Source organism: Kwoniella shivajii, chromosome 2 (genome assembly GCF_035658355.1).
Source record: "Kwoniella shivajii chromosome 2, complete sequence".
In the NCBI taxonomy this organism is placed as follows: Eukaryota; Fungi; Basidiomycota; class Tremellomycetes; order Tremellales; family Cryptococcaceae; genus Kwoniella; species Kwoniella shivajii.
Window position 1 is genome coordinate 2,036,032 of NC_085909.1, and position 15,763 is coordinate 2,051,794.

At 42.6% G+C, this 15,763-nt stretch overlaps 7 protein-coding genes across 7 annotated transcripts; 3 read left to right on the top strand and 4 right to left on the bottom strand.

Moving 5' to 3' along the window:
- Positions 1 to 880: 880 nt before the first annotated feature.
- IL334_002109 (uncharacterized protein) lies at positions 881 to 1,772 on the bottom strand (the record flags this gene model as incomplete). Its single annotated transcript, XM_062933855.1, has 2 exons — positions 881 to 1,186; positions 1,275 to 1,772. The coding sequence occupies 2 exons, from the start codon at positions 1,770 to 1,772 to the stop codon at positions 881 to 883; spliced, it is 804 nt and encodes a 267-aa protein (XP_062789906.1).
- A 750-nt stretch (positions 1,773 to 2,522) lies between these two features.
- On the bottom strand, positions 2,523 to 3,087 carry IL334_002110 (uncharacterized protein; the record flags this gene model as incomplete). Its single annotated transcript, XM_062933856.1, has 3 exons — positions 2,523 to 2,590; positions 2,712 to 2,804; positions 2,988 to 3,087. The coding sequence occupies 3 exons, from the start codon at positions 3,085 to 3,087 to the stop codon at positions 2,523 to 2,525; spliced, it is 261 nt and encodes an 86-aa protein (XP_062789907.1).
- A 421-nt stretch (positions 3,088 to 3,508) lies between these two features.
- Positions 3,509 to 5,205, top strand: IL334_002111 (uncharacterized protein; the record flags this gene model as incomplete). Its single annotated transcript, XM_062933857.1, has 5 exons — positions 3,509 to 3,760; positions 3,915 to 4,064; positions 4,151 to 4,717; positions 4,867 to 5,018; positions 5,133 to 5,205. 5 exons carry the CDS (start codon positions 3,509 to 3,511, stop codon positions 5,203 to 5,205), a joined length of 1,194 nt encoding a protein of 397 aa, XP_062789908.1.
- A 361-nt stretch (positions 5,206 to 5,566) lies between these two features.
- Positions 5,567 to 6,940, bottom strand: IL334_002112 (uncharacterized protein; the record flags this gene model as incomplete). Its single annotated transcript, XM_062933858.1, has 9 exons — positions 5,567 to 5,766; positions 5,883 to 5,931; positions 6,002 to 6,043; positions 6,113 to 6,257; positions 6,310 to 6,341; positions 6,404 to 6,494; positions 6,545 to 6,561; positions 6,628 to 6,721; positions 6,789 to 6,940. The coding sequence occupies 9 exons, from the start codon at positions 6,938 to 6,940 to the stop codon at positions 5,567 to 5,569; spliced, it is 822 nt and encodes a 273-aa protein (XP_062789909.1).
- Positions 6,941 to 7,564: 624 nt separating this feature from the next.
- On the top strand, positions 7,565 to 11,638 carry IL334_002113 (uncharacterized protein; the record flags this gene model as incomplete). Its single annotated transcript, XM_062933859.1, has 4 exons — positions 7,565 to 10,942; positions 11,005 to 11,196; positions 11,286 to 11,495; positions 11,570 to 11,638. 4 exons carry the CDS (start codon positions 7,565 to 7,567, stop codon positions 11,636 to 11,638), a joined length of 3,849 nt encoding a protein of 1,282 aa, XP_062789910.1.
- Positions 11,639 to 12,232: 594 nt separating this feature from the next.
- IL334_002114 (uncharacterized protein) lies at positions 12,233 to 13,241 on the top strand (the record flags this gene model as incomplete). The annotated part of the gene is made up of 2 exons (XM_062933860.1): positions 12,233 to 13,018; positions 13,137 to 13,241. The coding sequence occupies 2 exons, from the start codon at positions 12,233 to 12,235 to the stop codon at positions 13,239 to 13,241; spliced, it is 891 nt and encodes a 296-aa protein (XP_062789911.1).
- A 404-nt stretch (positions 13,242 to 13,645) lies between these two features.
- Positions 13,646 to 15,257, bottom strand: IL334_002115 (uncharacterized protein; the record flags this gene model as incomplete). Its single annotated transcript, XM_062933861.1, has 5 exons — positions 13,646 to 13,882; positions 13,961 to 14,234; positions 14,304 to 14,839; positions 14,927 to 15,016; positions 15,111 to 15,257. The coding sequence occupies 5 exons, from the start codon at positions 15,255 to 15,257 to the stop codon at positions 13,646 to 13,648; spliced, it is 1,284 nt and encodes a 427-aa protein (XP_062789912.1).
- Positions 15,258 to 15,763: the final 506 nt, after the last annotated feature.

Sequence of the window (15,763 nt, forward strand, 5' to 3'; positions counted from 1 at the left end):
GGATTTCTCTTACGTGATAGACTACTGTGCTCTCGGAAGCTGATCACTCTTAATCCGGAAGAGTCACTGAAAAAGAGTCGCGGGAAAACAACTTAAAATGAGGAGACCAAGACATCACGGCATCTCCGCTTCCAACCTCTTTCCTAGAGCACAAGCACAAACACAAAAAGAATGACATATGCTGGCAATTTTCGCATGCACGCATATACTACGGTCTGTACACAGCAAAAAAACATATTCGAAAGAACGAACACCATAAGCGCTACTAGAAAGAAATGGTAGAATAAGCGGAACAGGCGCTTGGAAATCGCAGTTCAGGAATGCACAAACATAATTTAACCTTGTTTTTGCTTTCCTCGGTGATGTCGTCTGAAACATGCGATTTTACCGGATAACTGGACAGAATATTTCAACATCACATTGGTCAATCTTGGCGGCATATTTAACGTTTCGATTTCATCGCATCATCTCGATTGTGTAATCAGTGTCTTCCCGAATCGTACACTCAGTGACCAGTACTTTTCGTCACTCGTGGCAACAAGATGGAATTCAGAATCAACCGTCTCTGACCCATAAAGCATTCCATTCTGTGAATCACTAGTTTTTCCAATCCCAGTATTGGTTAAAGAAGAATGACAGTATCTGTCAATGATGAAGGATATCGCGATTGATCCCAAGTATTTGACACAAGATGAGAATAACGGAGAGATTTGGTGCATGTGAAGAGGAAGACTCGGGTGGTCGTGCGTTGACGTCAACCACTGTCCCATTCTTTTCCAACGCACAGACCTCATTGACGATGGCTTCTATGGCATAATATACGAAGTTCGGTGTTTATTGGAATGACATATGTACAAATTACAAAGTATCACCGGTATTCTTATCTATACTGTCTGCGAGAGACCCTTACAGCCCCTTCCTGATGTCCCTTCAAAGATTCCAGAAGTACTTCCACAATATGTTCCATTGTCTTATTCGAAACGCGAAGTTGTTCTTTGATTTCTCTTTGAGTATGAAGAAGATGTTCCAGTCGTTTATAATTCTCTTCAATCCTCTTAACTTCCCCTGTCAACCGTGTAATTTCGGATCGACGGACATCAAGCTCGTTATGACACCAAACTATATGATCAGTATCTTGATTCGCAATCATTCTCCTTTTTCTCTGATCTTGCGCTTCCGATGACTCCTGAGTGTACGGATGTGATATATTAGTAGTCGTCATATTAGTCATAACGGAAGTGGATTTATATTAAACACACTTTCAAAGGACTCACCCGATTTTGAATAGGACGATCCGATCCAATATCTTGATTATCAGATCTTGACTCTTTTGTTCTTCTTTCCTGCGATTCTACGTTTCTCAATCTCTCTTTAATCAATCCAATATTGGCTTTCTTCTTCTCTTCTTCCTTTTGAGCTATTTCTTGATCCCGCTTGTTTCTGTTTATACACTCTTCCAACTGCCTTTCTGCTGTAATCAATTCATCCTGGATCGTTGGACTCAAATGATGAAACGGATCATGAGTTGATTCTTGTGCACTTTCACAAGGTGGAGCGATATGTGAAGGTTTGATATTGCCTACTTCGCTACGAGGTTTCTTAATACCCTTTCCTCTCAATACTAGCGTTGGAGGAGTATGATATTTCGGTACCTTTGTAGGCGGAGGATGATCATAAGCTTCCGAATCAGGTTCTTCGCTTATAGGCGATAAAGGTCTTTTAACACCTCTTCCCCTCAACACCAATGTTCGGAAGGTACTCTTTCGAGCCATTTTTACAAGACTTGATTGTGAAATACTTGAACGCTCAAGTGAGGAAGAAAGCAAGATCTGATCTTGCAGGTTATTCCCGTTCGAGAGGTATCTCAATTTTAGTTTAAGACAATGTGAAGAAGCAAAGGATACGAAGAGAGAGAGGAATGACAATAATTCAATTCGGCAGACACATTCGATTTGTGCCACCTAGATATCACAGTGTCCGCTTTGAAATCACAGCTTTCCATACGTTCTGTTCTGGTTGAAATACCCCCTTTCGATGAGACCCCGAAATGCGTCCTCGGTACACACACGAGTACTCAACGATCTTTACTTTACTAATGATCAGTATCAATTAACCGCACGTGAAGTATTCCACTCGTAAACGTGATATCTGTTAAGCAGTTGTGCGTGAAAATGTTCTTGTCTCATTCCTGACATACTTTGTCTTCGAGCTGGAGAATTAGTTTGTTGATCTCCTTGAAATTAGTAAAAGTACCATCCACAAGTCCAGTGACTGACCACTGGATTCTTGATTTAACTGCCTGATTTCCGCTTCAGGCAGGATGCACCCCTGGTTCCCAATACGTTTGAGCTTCATCAACTTCAGTATGGAGTACATGAACGTAAGTATACATATGGCAGATGGAAAGGAAAAACCGAAAAACGATGCTATATGAGACCTGTTTGTACCTGGATCTATCTATGCCCTACCCTCCTCCGTCAGTATGAAAGACATGAAGACTTTTATCGAGCTTCGAATTGAACCTATGGAATATAACTGTTCAGTGCAAAATACTTGAGAACGGGGATTAGATGGGCTTCGGTACTTACGACTGCGAAAAGAAAGTATCAGCGTTAGGAACTAACACATATTGAAGAGGATCAAGAGTTTATCTTATTTTCAAGTAGAAAAAAAGCAGCAGAAGGATGAGAATGAATCAATGCGAAACTCACTTCTCGTCGTCCTCGGTTTGTACATCACTCTGTGTCCACATTCTCTACATCTGATAAGTTCACCGTTCTTCATAGCTGTCTTAGCACCGCAATCTGCATTTAAAGTATCAGCATGATACATATACACCTTTTCAAGTTTTTCTAATCGCACAACAGCTCAAACGAAGAGGTATCGAGGTTGAACAAGAAAAAGCGACCTTGATCTAACAAGCTGTCACGAATACCTCTCCCGTTCGTTGAAAGCGACTTCAGTGATATCCATCTAGACAGACTCACCTCCACAGATATACTCGATCGATTCTGGAGGTTTAGGAATATCTCTGGGTGGCATTTCATTTCGGTTTTCTTGTGTGTACCGATTAGGTTGTTGTGACATGGTGGAAGAGTTCTGGCACGTAAAAGCACCAAATTACCACGCTTATTTGAGTTCTGTTGTGCTTGAGAGTGAGGATTGTGAGATTATCTCGAGCTGAAGTATGAATGTATGATGCACCAGATGTGGTTATTTTGATTATATAGCAATTATTTGATGTTTTCAACATTTTAAGTGAACTTAAGTAAAAGACACAAACAAATCTGGGAGTGATAAGATATATCTCAAATAATAACACGTCATGATACCTTCCTTGCTCTGCACGTCATTCACTTTATCATTCATACATACATTCCATCCATCCATTCATTCCACATTATTAACCGGATCTCACATCTTCATCATTGATGCCCACTGCTACAACTATTCTCTTTCGATATCACAAACGCAGCGAAAGCCCGAATCCATTCTCATACCCCACGCAATGGACATAACAACCGCCCTTGGAGCTCTAGAATCACTTTCGTCTTCCACATCAACATCATCTTCAGGCCCATTAAACGCACTCATAGATAATCAATTCAATAGAGCAAAATCACGTATTATAGCTGGAGAAGATCCGAAATTAGTCATCGCAGAATTACAAAAATCAGTCAAGAATTGCAAGAAGGATGTTGAAAAGGGCTTGAAAAGTTGGTATGGCGCGTTGGGTAATGTAGGGAAAGAAGTTGACAAGGTAGGTGTTTGGTTGCTTACACTGGTAAAGGAAGGGATATCTCTGGAATTAGACGTTAGATATGATGGCCATGGGATTCCAATCATAACGTGATTCGTTTTTGCACGCGAGGAAAAGCAGCTGACAATCTCATATCTCGCTATATCACGCTTAGGCATTCCCACCTAATCTAGCAGCCATCAGCGAAGCGTACTCTGATCCACCACTATTCTCTGATCCAGAAGCTATTCGAGCATTAGATGAGGTGATACTAGAATCATTGGGTAGAAGGGGTATCTGGGAAGCTGTAGAAGCTATGGAAGAGGTATGTTCTTGTGCACTGGCATAACACATAAAAGCAAATGTCCGAAGGGATATGGCTAATTCGCGGCATGCTGCTCGTTTCGATAGGAAACTTCACTATCATATCCTTCATCAAAGAGATCACTTTCAACAGAACTTCAATATATCTTAACATCGATATCATCATCAGATTTACAACCTGCATTGAATTGGTGTGAATCAAATTCAAGTTTCCTATCATCACCACCTCACCCATCTTCATTACCCTATTATCTTCATAAAGCTGTATTTCGATCCATCAAGAATCGACAAGAAGCGATAGTATACGCTAGGAAAAATATGATGCAATATGTACCAACTCAACCAGTACTTAAATTGATCACTTCATGTCTGTACGATCCAACTACTCCTCCTCTCCATCCACCAAAATCAACTAACGGGGATATCGCGATGAGTAATCAAGAAGCGGAAGAGAAAGAAAGAAAAGATGAATTAGAAGAGTTAAGGAAAATGTTTCAAAATGAATTTTGTAGAAGATATCAATGGTCAAAAGAAGATCCATTAGAAGTGGTGACTGAATTAGGAAGTAGAGGTGGTACTTTGGATAAAATCGAAAAAGCCAGAAGAGTAATGGGTGAGCATTTAGGTAATGTAAGGAAATGGGATGAGTTACCCGTGAGTGGTTCGACATGAATAGGTACAAACAATGGCATTCTACTACACGTTGTTGTTTGTTACACTTCTTCTGCTATCTATCTTCAAACCTCGTCGCTCTCCGAAAAGACGTTGGAAAGATTACAAAGCTAAAACTAAACCTCTCACAGATGGAAGTCCCTCTTCCCACTTCACGTAGATATCACTCAGTATTCGTCTGTCCTGTCTCTAAAGAACAAGCAACCGAAAGTAACCCTCCTAAGATGTTAACTTGTGGACATGTCATCGCTGAAGAGAGCTTTAACAGGTTACTGAAAGGAGGGTGAGTCGTCTTGTCGTGCAGGTGGCCAGCATCCCACATCTTCAATCGTTTCCGTTGTTATACTCGTGAGGCGATTATTAAGCTGACTGATTCCTTCCTGCTTTCTATCATCAGTCGAAGATCAATCAAATGCCCTTATTGTCCTATGGAGACGAGTCAATCAGTCGCGCAAAGACTGTACTTTTAAGCAGATCATGTATACGTGTATCAGTGATAGGATGAAAAGCAGGATGTGATTTGTACTATAGATTTGTATACAGCAGTTTATTCAAGTATATGCATTACTTTGTATTTCATTTCCGTTCAAACACTCCCGATAGCCATTGAAATATCACAATTGATTGAAGATATGATCGTCTGATACTGCAAATTGCATGATGGTGAATGCTATAATTATACACACAAGAGGAGAAATTTATAATGGATATGACATCTATCCCTTTCTACATCATATGCCATTCAAATTGGTGCTCTTTTCCCGTTGCTGATCAGTGGATCCTCTGACAGCTTCAGAAGCAAAGTTCGACCAACAATTCAAAACGCAATGATTATACAACATTGTTCTTCCCTGCTTTATCACCGACTTTAGCGCCTCCTAAACCTTCTTGTTCCTCTTGACCTCTACCTCTAGATTCCCATAGTTGCTTTCGTTCTTCCATCAGTGTTTCTGCCCATTTCTGCACTATTGGATGTTCAAGATTTGGAATCGAACCTAAGAAGAATGGGGATAGAGTACGGATATCTTGGCCTGATGTGTATCAATTAAATATTAGAAATTTTCATTGCTGACAACATTCATCATAGTGAGGGGATTACGAAGACACCAAGGGCTTCTATCAAGCAATCACGAATCGAATCACTCACTTCTCTCATACTCCACAGCTTGAAGAGCTAATTCCAATCTATCCAGATCCTACCATAATGTCGAGCTCAGCTTGAGCCCATTGCTGTTACCATCGTCATGGAAGAAACTTGAAACATACCTTCACAAGTTTCGATTCTGGTGTCTCTCTAGTTTCGTATTCCTACGTAATACAAACAGTCAGCTCGAAGCCAGCGCAAAGACCAAACATATCCAGATCCCTGGCACTCACATCCCATAATGACCTAAACCTCCTCCTGGCATCTTTGTTACCTTCCCCTCCTAACATCTCGTTCAAGAATGAATCCATAGCTTGCTCTTCTAATTGATGCTTTACGTGTACCGGTACTCCCTCCACAGGCGTTATATCCCCCACGCTTTGTAGTACATCAGCTGTATGCCTCAATGTTCATAGCCAAGCTGACTTACTGTGCTTCAGCAAGATCATGTACCAATGCCATCTATCAAAGCGAGTCAGCTATATAGTTTTCCCTAGCGGTTCTAAGAGATTGATTTAGCTCACCATAACACATCTCGGAATATCTAATGGATTAGTAGGATCTTGTGGTATCATCATCGCCATCAAAGCCATTCGACACATATGGTCAGAAATACTATATAGATCATCAGCTATGTCCGCTAGTCGAAGATAAAATGAGCTAACCTTTCAGCCTCCTTGACCTTTGTAGAGAAGCGCTACGGTTAGCTTCGTACAAGCGAAACGTCGTTACAACCCTCATCACTTACTCCTTCCCTTATCCATCCGGACCTCTTTTGAACCTTCAACTGCTCTAACAGATGCAAGAAAGCCAATGTATCTAAAGCTTCATTTCCTGTGGATCTGTGCATAACACACGGTAAGCTGGGAGCCATTCACCAGGATATAGGTACAGACGTTGACAGCTCACTTATATGGCGCAGGAAGCTCTTTTCCTCCAGCTCCCAACACTTTTCGACTCTCCTCAACTTGCTCAGCTATAGTGTTGACAGGAATTGAAGCAGACATCTTGTTGACTTGATAGGAAGGAACGTAGGGAGTAACCGGTACTGCAGTGGGCATTGTCCGTATCGAAGGAAGGCTATAAGATTGGCTCAGATCCCGGATCGAAGATCAAGTGAATATGAAAAGGGCTGTTGAGGAAAGGGGGAAATAAGAAGAAGAAGTAAATTGTCAAGTCGTTGAGACAATTGATTTTTCCATCCAGAGTATCGTTGATTTGATTTGTTTTGATCAAACAGAAAGTCGCGTGGCTGTGATACGAGATTTGTACTTACGTAATCACAACAGGAGCGCCCATTTCTTCGGCAATGTCCGCTTCTCATAATGCGGGGTCCACTCAACCCGAGATCATTTCATTTCATTTCATAACTCAACTTACTCGTAATAGATAAATTCAATGTCCTCCTAGGTAGGTGACTTATCCTTCATTCCTTCCATTTCTCTCGTCAGCTCAAACATTCATTCGGGTATAACAGCGAGGTCATAGGAAGTCATTTCACCGAACTACAAGGTCGAAAACTCTCTTTCTGCCTGATCTGACCAGTTGATACCCTCCATCTTTACAGCTCATCATCCAAACCACCTGCTCACTCCTGATGATCTATCCATGAAGAGACAATTAGGGTGAGTCAACTGCCTGTTCGTTAGTGCGATCATATCTGATCAGCTTGAATAACGTACAGGATGAGGAGGGCATATCCTCAAACCTCGATACCATCAGAATCGCAATCTCAAGACTCGACCCAACAACCTTCCATTGACATTCAACCTGCTCAACCTATCCCTTTTATCCGTCCGCTCACTCCCATTCCTGAATCTTCATCCGGACCTTCTGTTCCAACAGAGGAATCAATCCCCAAAGAAACTTTGAGTGATGAACAACCCGAGTCTGGTAGCTCGTTAGAAGAAACTGGTGATAGTGGTGTGGCATGGACTCAATCTCAATTGAACCATAATGCCACAATAGAAGCTGAGCAGAAGGTAATTGGGGTTCAAGGAAGTTCAGACAGTCGAGCCATCGTCCCCTTTGAAGCTTCAGTACCTAACCGTCCTCCTACAAAATCGCCTTCACCTTCGCCTCAGGAATCATCTACACATATTCCGACAGTAGGACCAACGTCTCCTGAAACAGAGAAGGATAATGTGGAAGACTCGGTGCAACAAGGTGCGGGCGACAAGGTTGATGCAGAAGAGGAAGTACTCGAAGCTACAGAAGTCGATGCGAGCTCCAGCATCGAACCCCCTGAACAATCTCAATTACCCTTATCTCCCCCTCGACTTCGTACGACAACTCGGCCTCACCATGAGATCAGCAGTCCCAAACGTTCGTTAGCTCCCTGCACTTCCTTCTCACCAACCAAGCTGACTAATCGTTCGATCAAAACACCTCAGAGAGCTTCAAGTTTCAGGAGGACTTTATCTCTCAAGAAAAAGAAAACAGAGTCTTTAGAGGACAGTGAAGAATCGTTGTTTGGGAAGGATCTTGCTCCTGTTAGTGTATCCAATCCAGTAGAGCGATTGAGCAGGTTACTCAAAGGACATTCCGAGCCTATCTCGAATGGCAGGAGCAATTTTGCGAACAAAAAGGACTCAAAAAGGGTGGACGACAAGCAGCAGGATCAGAGAGATGAGAAATCTCCTCCCGAAGATGAGAAGAGGAAATCTAGTTCGGATGAAGAAGAAGAGGACGTACCTCTTAATTGGGATGAGTCCATAGCTGCTGCGAATGGTCACATCTCAGACCAGGATGTCAATGACCCGAAATCATCCCCTCTGCCTCAACTTGCTAAGTCCCCAACACCACTTTCTCCTCAAAATCTGCCTCAGTTGCAACGATCACGTTTTGGCCAATTTGCTGGTCCTGGATCGACAGCCTCTGATAAGCTTGACAACTCTCAGAAGCTCTTTTCATCTCAAGCAGAAGAGTCATACAATAACCAGGAGTCCCAGCGGTCGGTCCTTTTCCAAGCAACTCAGCTAGTAGCTCGACAGCCCAGCTCGCCGCCCATGGACTACACCACAGATACACCTCCTGCGGAAATCGCTTTCGAAGCTACTCAGGCTGATGAAACGCAGCTGAATGAAGAAACAATCATCGACCACGGGCATGTAAACGACCGAGAAGGTGACCACATTCCTGCTGTCCAAGCTCTTTCCCGAGCGCCATCACACCTGTCCAATGGCTCAAGAACTGTACCATCCCATCGGTTGCTTCAACGCCGCTCACGACCCGAGATGGATGATGGCAAGCTCAGGACTCCTTTTCGTGGTCCAGATATAATTCCTCCAACAGGGCAGCTGCCCAATGCGAAGCAACTGCGACTCAAGCCTACTCGTTCAGAAGCTGATGTGCTTCCAGCAGGTTCTTCCCCTTTCAAAAAGTCTTCTCCTATAGATCGACATAAATCCGAAGCTTCTGCATGGGATGAGACTCTCAAAAACAGTCTGGAACAGCATTCACTGTCCACCAATGGAGATACGTCTCAAATCCCTCTGGAACCCACAAGAGAGAATGATTTTCAAGCCAAGGATGCTTTGTCAGGTCCGTCCCCTTCTCACTCTGGCGCTGGTCCAATTGCATCTTCAAGTAGGTCTCCTTCACCTCGTCGATCCTCGCCTCTCATCGTCGCTCAACATTCAGCAGCGGATCAGCAAGTGTCATCATCAGAGGTGAATCAATATCATGGTCCTTCCTCGCCTCGCCCAGCGTCGCCACAGCTATCTCGCAATCAGAACGGAGTCTTGCCGAATAGGCGGAGAGCTTCTTCTGCTCCTGTCCAAGAGCATCGAGGAGGTTCAGACGCGAGTCACAGCAGCTCGGCGCCGGAAGATGAGGAAGATCACACTTATCGACCCGCGAAGAAGATTCGAAAGCATAGGCGAGAGCCTGGCTATGTTGCCGGTCCCCCAGCTGGACCCTCTCGGATGCCCAACACCGACGCCACCATACTGTCAAAGAGGAAAAGGAAGCGGGTGGTCCGTTCAAGCTCTCTGTCAAACCCACCTTCAGATGAGGACAAGAGCAGTTCTCCTGCCCCCGAGGATCCTGAGGACAACACGTATCAACCGACATTAGTTCCACATCTGAAACTCAAGCCTGAAAAAGGAAAGAGCAGGGAGAGGCCTTCTGCACCTAGTAGTAAAGGCTCCAGCAGACCTCCCAACGTCAAGAAGTCAAAGACAAATGCCCAAGTTGCGGTACTCTCACCTTCCCTATCTCTTGCCTCTGAGGTGATCCCAGAAACCAATTCCGAGACCCATAGAGTGCTCGCCGCGTACTATAACCGATATTATCCTGGTCTCGCCACATGGACTGGTAAATCATACAAGATTGATTTTGATGATGGCGAGAGAAGAACTGGTGTAAAAGCTGCACAAATGCGACAACTCGTATTTGTAAAAGGAGATAGGCTCGAAGCAAGTACAAATAGTTCGCTACCTGAAAGATTCATCGTGTCGGAAGATTGGGATGGCAATACTGCTGGAGTCAGATGTCGATCGGAGCAAGGTGGAAAACTAGGAAGAGTGCAGTTCAATCTTTTCGGTATTAATGCGAAATTCATCCACTCTAAGTTTGGTGATAGACTGTTTGAAGACACACATCACCAGCAGATCCCGACAAACATATCTGGACTAATTGGAAATCGTTTGATAGGAATCTCACGAAGAGCTTCTGAACCTCGTTCGCCTGTTAAACGCTCTAATGGTTATGCATCTCCCGCTTTATCTAGGAGGTCAGCAACGCCAACTAGGAAGACGTCTGACAGATTGAAGGGTACATTATTTATCCTCACTAGAGGACTTCCCGATGCGCAACAACAACTATCAGCCAAGATACGATCTCAAGGTGGCAAAACCACCACATCATGGGAGGAACTATTCGATCGATCTTCACCTGGAGAATGTGGCTTTGCCAAGAACTTGGCGGGAACTCCATTCTTGATTTTACTAGGAGAGGGCGTTGAAGGAACGATCATGACTCCAAAAGTAATGACTGCTCTCGCAAAAGGAATTCCATGCCTCAGCGCCAAATTCGTTGCAGATGTGGTGGACTACGATGAGGTAAGCTAATTCGTTCCGAAAGGAATCGGTCGTGCGGTGTCGCTGACGCTTTAAGTCTGTAGAAGATCGATTGGAGGTCTTATCTGATCTCTCCCGGTTTCTCCAATTACGTAGGACATCATATGTCTCAAGTTGTCGATACGACATGGGGAGAAGAAGGCTGGATTCCTTCTGCTGCTATCCCTGTCAGACGACCATTCAAGGGAAACATGATACTTTTCATAATTCCTGGGTCGAAATATGATGACCTCAAGGTGAGTGTAACATGCATGCGAATATGTGTGTTCTATAGGGCGGCGCATAGCATGGGCAAGGAATTGACACACGTTCAATTTTCTAATAGCGTCTTATCCCACTTTGTGCCTATTCAATGGGAGTAGAAGATTTCACGATGGTACCGAACACGAAATCCTTCGATACTACCATCAAAGATGCAAAGTGGGATTATATTCTCTTGGAAGATAGAGAATATCTTGATAAAAAGAAGCCATTACCAAAGAATCTTCAGGATGACGAGAGGTTGTGCAACGTGCATTGGCTGAAACAATGTCTGGTGAGCGGGGATCTTACCTCATCAGTAAACGAGTACTCGCAATACTGATGAGATCTTGCACAAATGGATCTTAGATCACGGGATCGGTTTTACCACCTTCTTTGGACGCTGACAAGGAAACAGAAAAGGACAAGAAGAAGTAGGAAGACCCGAGAACGAAACGAGATTGGTCTCGGAATTTACCAGCATTTAAAGGCGAGCTTGGACAGAGTTCAAGGAAGTTGAGCTTGTCAAAATGGGACTATAAATGGATGGACACTTCTCAAGGCTTGTTGGTTCCGGCCATTCTAGTTTTTCTTCTGCAATTCATTGTAAGATTACATTTGTAACAAGTTTATACCCAGCACTCTTCATACACACCATCATTCATTGTATATAAGAACTCGACGACTCATAACGATATCTATGTTCATTTTCATGTTATAGTTCCTTCGTCGCAATGTCACTTGTCAGCAAAGTATAGTATGCGAACTAATTTTCTCGGAAGAGGACACGATGAATTCACAAAGTGGAGGTTAATCGATTTGATTGTTGATGAACCACTTATGCTGAGTGTTTATGACTGTGACTCGGATCTTGCACCCTTTTCTTCATCGTCAAACGCTCACGATCATCTGTAGACATCTTCGGATCGCCAGCTCGGTACCGTCAGAAAAATAGGATTTATCAGTCACAAAGGAGGTGCATTGACTACTACCCGTCGTTCGAGATCTGGTCCACGTCAAAAGGTCGTGAGGATGTCACGTCTAATGCGTGGTATGAAACCATCTATAACCTCTTCATCGCGTACTTTGGGTATCCTTCCAAATCAAGCATATCCGGTTGCTCTATCGCACAAGACCTCCATATCGCAGAGAGGATACACCACTCCTGCCGGTCCTCCATCTGCTTCCTCGTCCTCATCCTCATCCTCTTCATCATCCTCGTCTAATCCACCATCACCCAAATCAACCCTCATTCAGAAATATACACCATCACTTTCAACTTTATCTCAACGTACAGGAGTCCCATTACCTTCATTAGGGATATCGTTTTTGATTTTACATGAATTGACAGCGCTCATACCTATCTTCATCTTTTATTGGATATTCGCAAGTTTAGGTGCTGGTGCAGGATTGGTTAATTATATATTGGATGTAGGGGAGAATACCGATACTACCTCCTCTTCTCCTGGAGGAGATGTTGGAGGGAGTGGGGGACAAGGTTCAGAAGAGCGTACAGGTACGGGTACAAGTACAATTACAGGGATAGGAATAGGGAATGGGTGGAAAAGGTGGATGAAAGAATGGTATGAGGAAGGTGAGAAAAGAGTAGAGAAAGTAGGTAAGAAATATGGTATTTTAGGATATACGAAATCCACGTCAACTTCCACGTCTCAAGATCAAGATCTAGATCAAGAGCAAGAACAAGAACAAGAACAGAATGTTATTCTACAAGGAGATAAACAGGATGTGGTACTATATAATAGCAATGGAGCAGCTACCAAAGTAGCTGATGCCATAGCTGCCTATGTTGTCGTCAAGGTATGTATTGATTCTCTCTATTCATTTCATCACTCATATCACACTGTATACTCAAACGTCCCATTTTATCTTATTATATATACGATAATCAGGGCTGATATGAAGATCAAATTGATAGGCACTCCTCCCCCTCAGAATAGCATTTTCCATAGGTGCAGCTCCTGCTTTCGCTAGATATACTTTAGTACCTATACAAAATATCATCAAACGGTTCAGGAGATAATCACATGAGAAGATAGAAACTGGTGAATGACATAGATCGTAGGATGACCAGAAATGTATGTCAACTGCGAGGACTGAATCATGACTTGACCTAGTAAGATCGATTCGCTCATTCGCGTTCAACATGACCTTGAGCACCATTCAGTCCGAGAAATCATCTCAATGACCTAACTCAAAAAAATCCACATTTCTGTCCAACTAGTTTTCATGAGTATCATCGTTATTTACAATATCGTCAAAAAGGTCATTATACAAAGCAATATATTATATGTGACACGGGTATATATTATGAGAAATACGTTTAGGAAGCGCAATGGGTATGATCAATGGAAATGATGTGTGGAAAATGATTATGCTTGTTCCGTATTCTTTCTGTTCCTTCCATATCTCTCTCTTTTGAATGTATCACAATCTATGTCCAGGAACTACAGTGAAGATAACCACTAAAATCGCGGTGATTAGTATACAGACCAGTTCAATCCATAACGCTCTGATTGTAAGCAATTTCCTAACGTATTTTTCTTTCACTCTTATCGTTTTGAACGGTGTGGTTTCAGATTGGTTAAATAGGGCTAGTAAAGGTGATAGAGAGTAATATGATGATAAAAGAAGGTTGGTAGCGAAGATGAATGGTAGGATAGTCTAGAAGATGGATCATCACAAACGGGGGAGTCAGCTAAACATGATCATATTCCATAACAAAACTCGATATGTACTCACCCATAATCTGGTTAATTTCGGTTTGAAATCCAAGAAGATCAATGAAAAAGCCAATACGAATCCACCCCATAAACAGATTAAACCAGCGATCAATCTAACGAATGAACCTAATGGAGTTAAATTTCCAAACGCTTTTGCTCGAAGAAATCTTGGGAAAGCATCTTGTTCTAACGCTTTGAAGATATATACTTTTTGTAAATGGAATAAATCTGGTATCAAAGGTGATGCGTCCCTTGTATTTGATATTGGGAAATTATGAATTCGGAGTGAAGGTCTATGATTACATTACACAAGGTTCAGATTCGACTCAACTTTCTTCTTGCAAAGAAAGAGGATCACTCACGGTAAATAGATTTCTCTTTCTGCACCAGGCAAAAGATATCTCAGATAAATCCTTTCTGCACCTTCGACCAAAGCGTTTTTTTCAATTGCTCTATCTCTAGCAATAACAGTAGGAGCTTTTGTTTTTCTTTCGCCAGTACCGAATTTACCTCTTAACGACATTCTTCCACTTGGAGTATTTGATGGTCTATCTTTGTATTGAGCTATACCAAGTTCATTCGCTGTTGAAGGAGTGGGTGAAAAAGTCGTTCTTCCTGCTGCTGATGCTGCCGCTGAACCAGGTCTAATCCCTCCGTGTGATTCCGTATCTCTCCTCTCTCTTCCGTTACCAAGTGTGGGTGAATCAAATGCGCCTTGGTTGGATCGAGGCGAGAAATCACCTTGATCTTGAGTTTGACCTTGACTCTGTTGGGGATTAGGTGAATTAGGTTCAGTGGATAATGAAAGTAATGGTGAGAAATGAGATCCATTGTTTCTAGCATAATCTGCGAATTCAGGCCAATCTTCTTCAACTGATTTACCTGTTCTTCTCAGATCCTATTCGCAATGTATCAGTTACCTTACTTCATTCCAACTGTGACTGTAACCGTGACTGTAAATGTATGATGGAATTGTTAAACTAACCTTGAAATACGCTTTACACATGTTTTCATGTTGTTGGACATCCAACCAGAAATCTAAAGCATCTTCTGCAGATTCACGTTGAAGGAATATCTACGCACGGACCCATCAGCTTTGATACCTTTCTTTTCCGATGCAACTCTCATCATGCAATTTCACAGATTTAGAAAGAGAATTTAAGACTCACGTAGAAACAAAATAGATCAAGGGGTGGTCTAGTACGTCTATCCAAAACTTCTTGAAGAGTAGGTAACCTATTCAACTTCAGATACCTCGAGCCCGAAAGCCGTCTCTGTTCTTTCGATGTTGGGAGAGGTTCTTGTTTCTCGTTCATTCTGGATTTCTTTACTTGTTGTGAGATGAGCTGAGTTTGTTGAGCTGATTGCTGATCCCAGTTCACCGGTGAGAATGGGTTCGTGAATCGATCTATATAGGACGCTGAAGGAAATGAATGATAGTGGATGGTAAACGAGTGTGATAGACAGAGTGGGATTATAGGATATGTATATATGTGGTATGTATATATATAATAGTCAATGTTTGATTGTGTCTTTGATTTGTTTCAGGTGTAAACACAAAAACAAGGGGGGACAAAAACGCGTGCAATACGAGGTGTTCACGTGGTCTGGTACAAGGGGTCAAAGTAGAGTGACGTGTATTTATTTTATATCATGTACTGCTGAGTGCCTTATCACTATAAACACACCGCCCAAGTTCAATTTACCCAAATTGTTTATTCACCTCCCGAAAACAAACTCATCTCTTCATGTTCTGTCTTCTTCTTTCTCTTACATTCCATCTATCTTATTTCCATCCATCCGTCTACTCCCCACATACCTT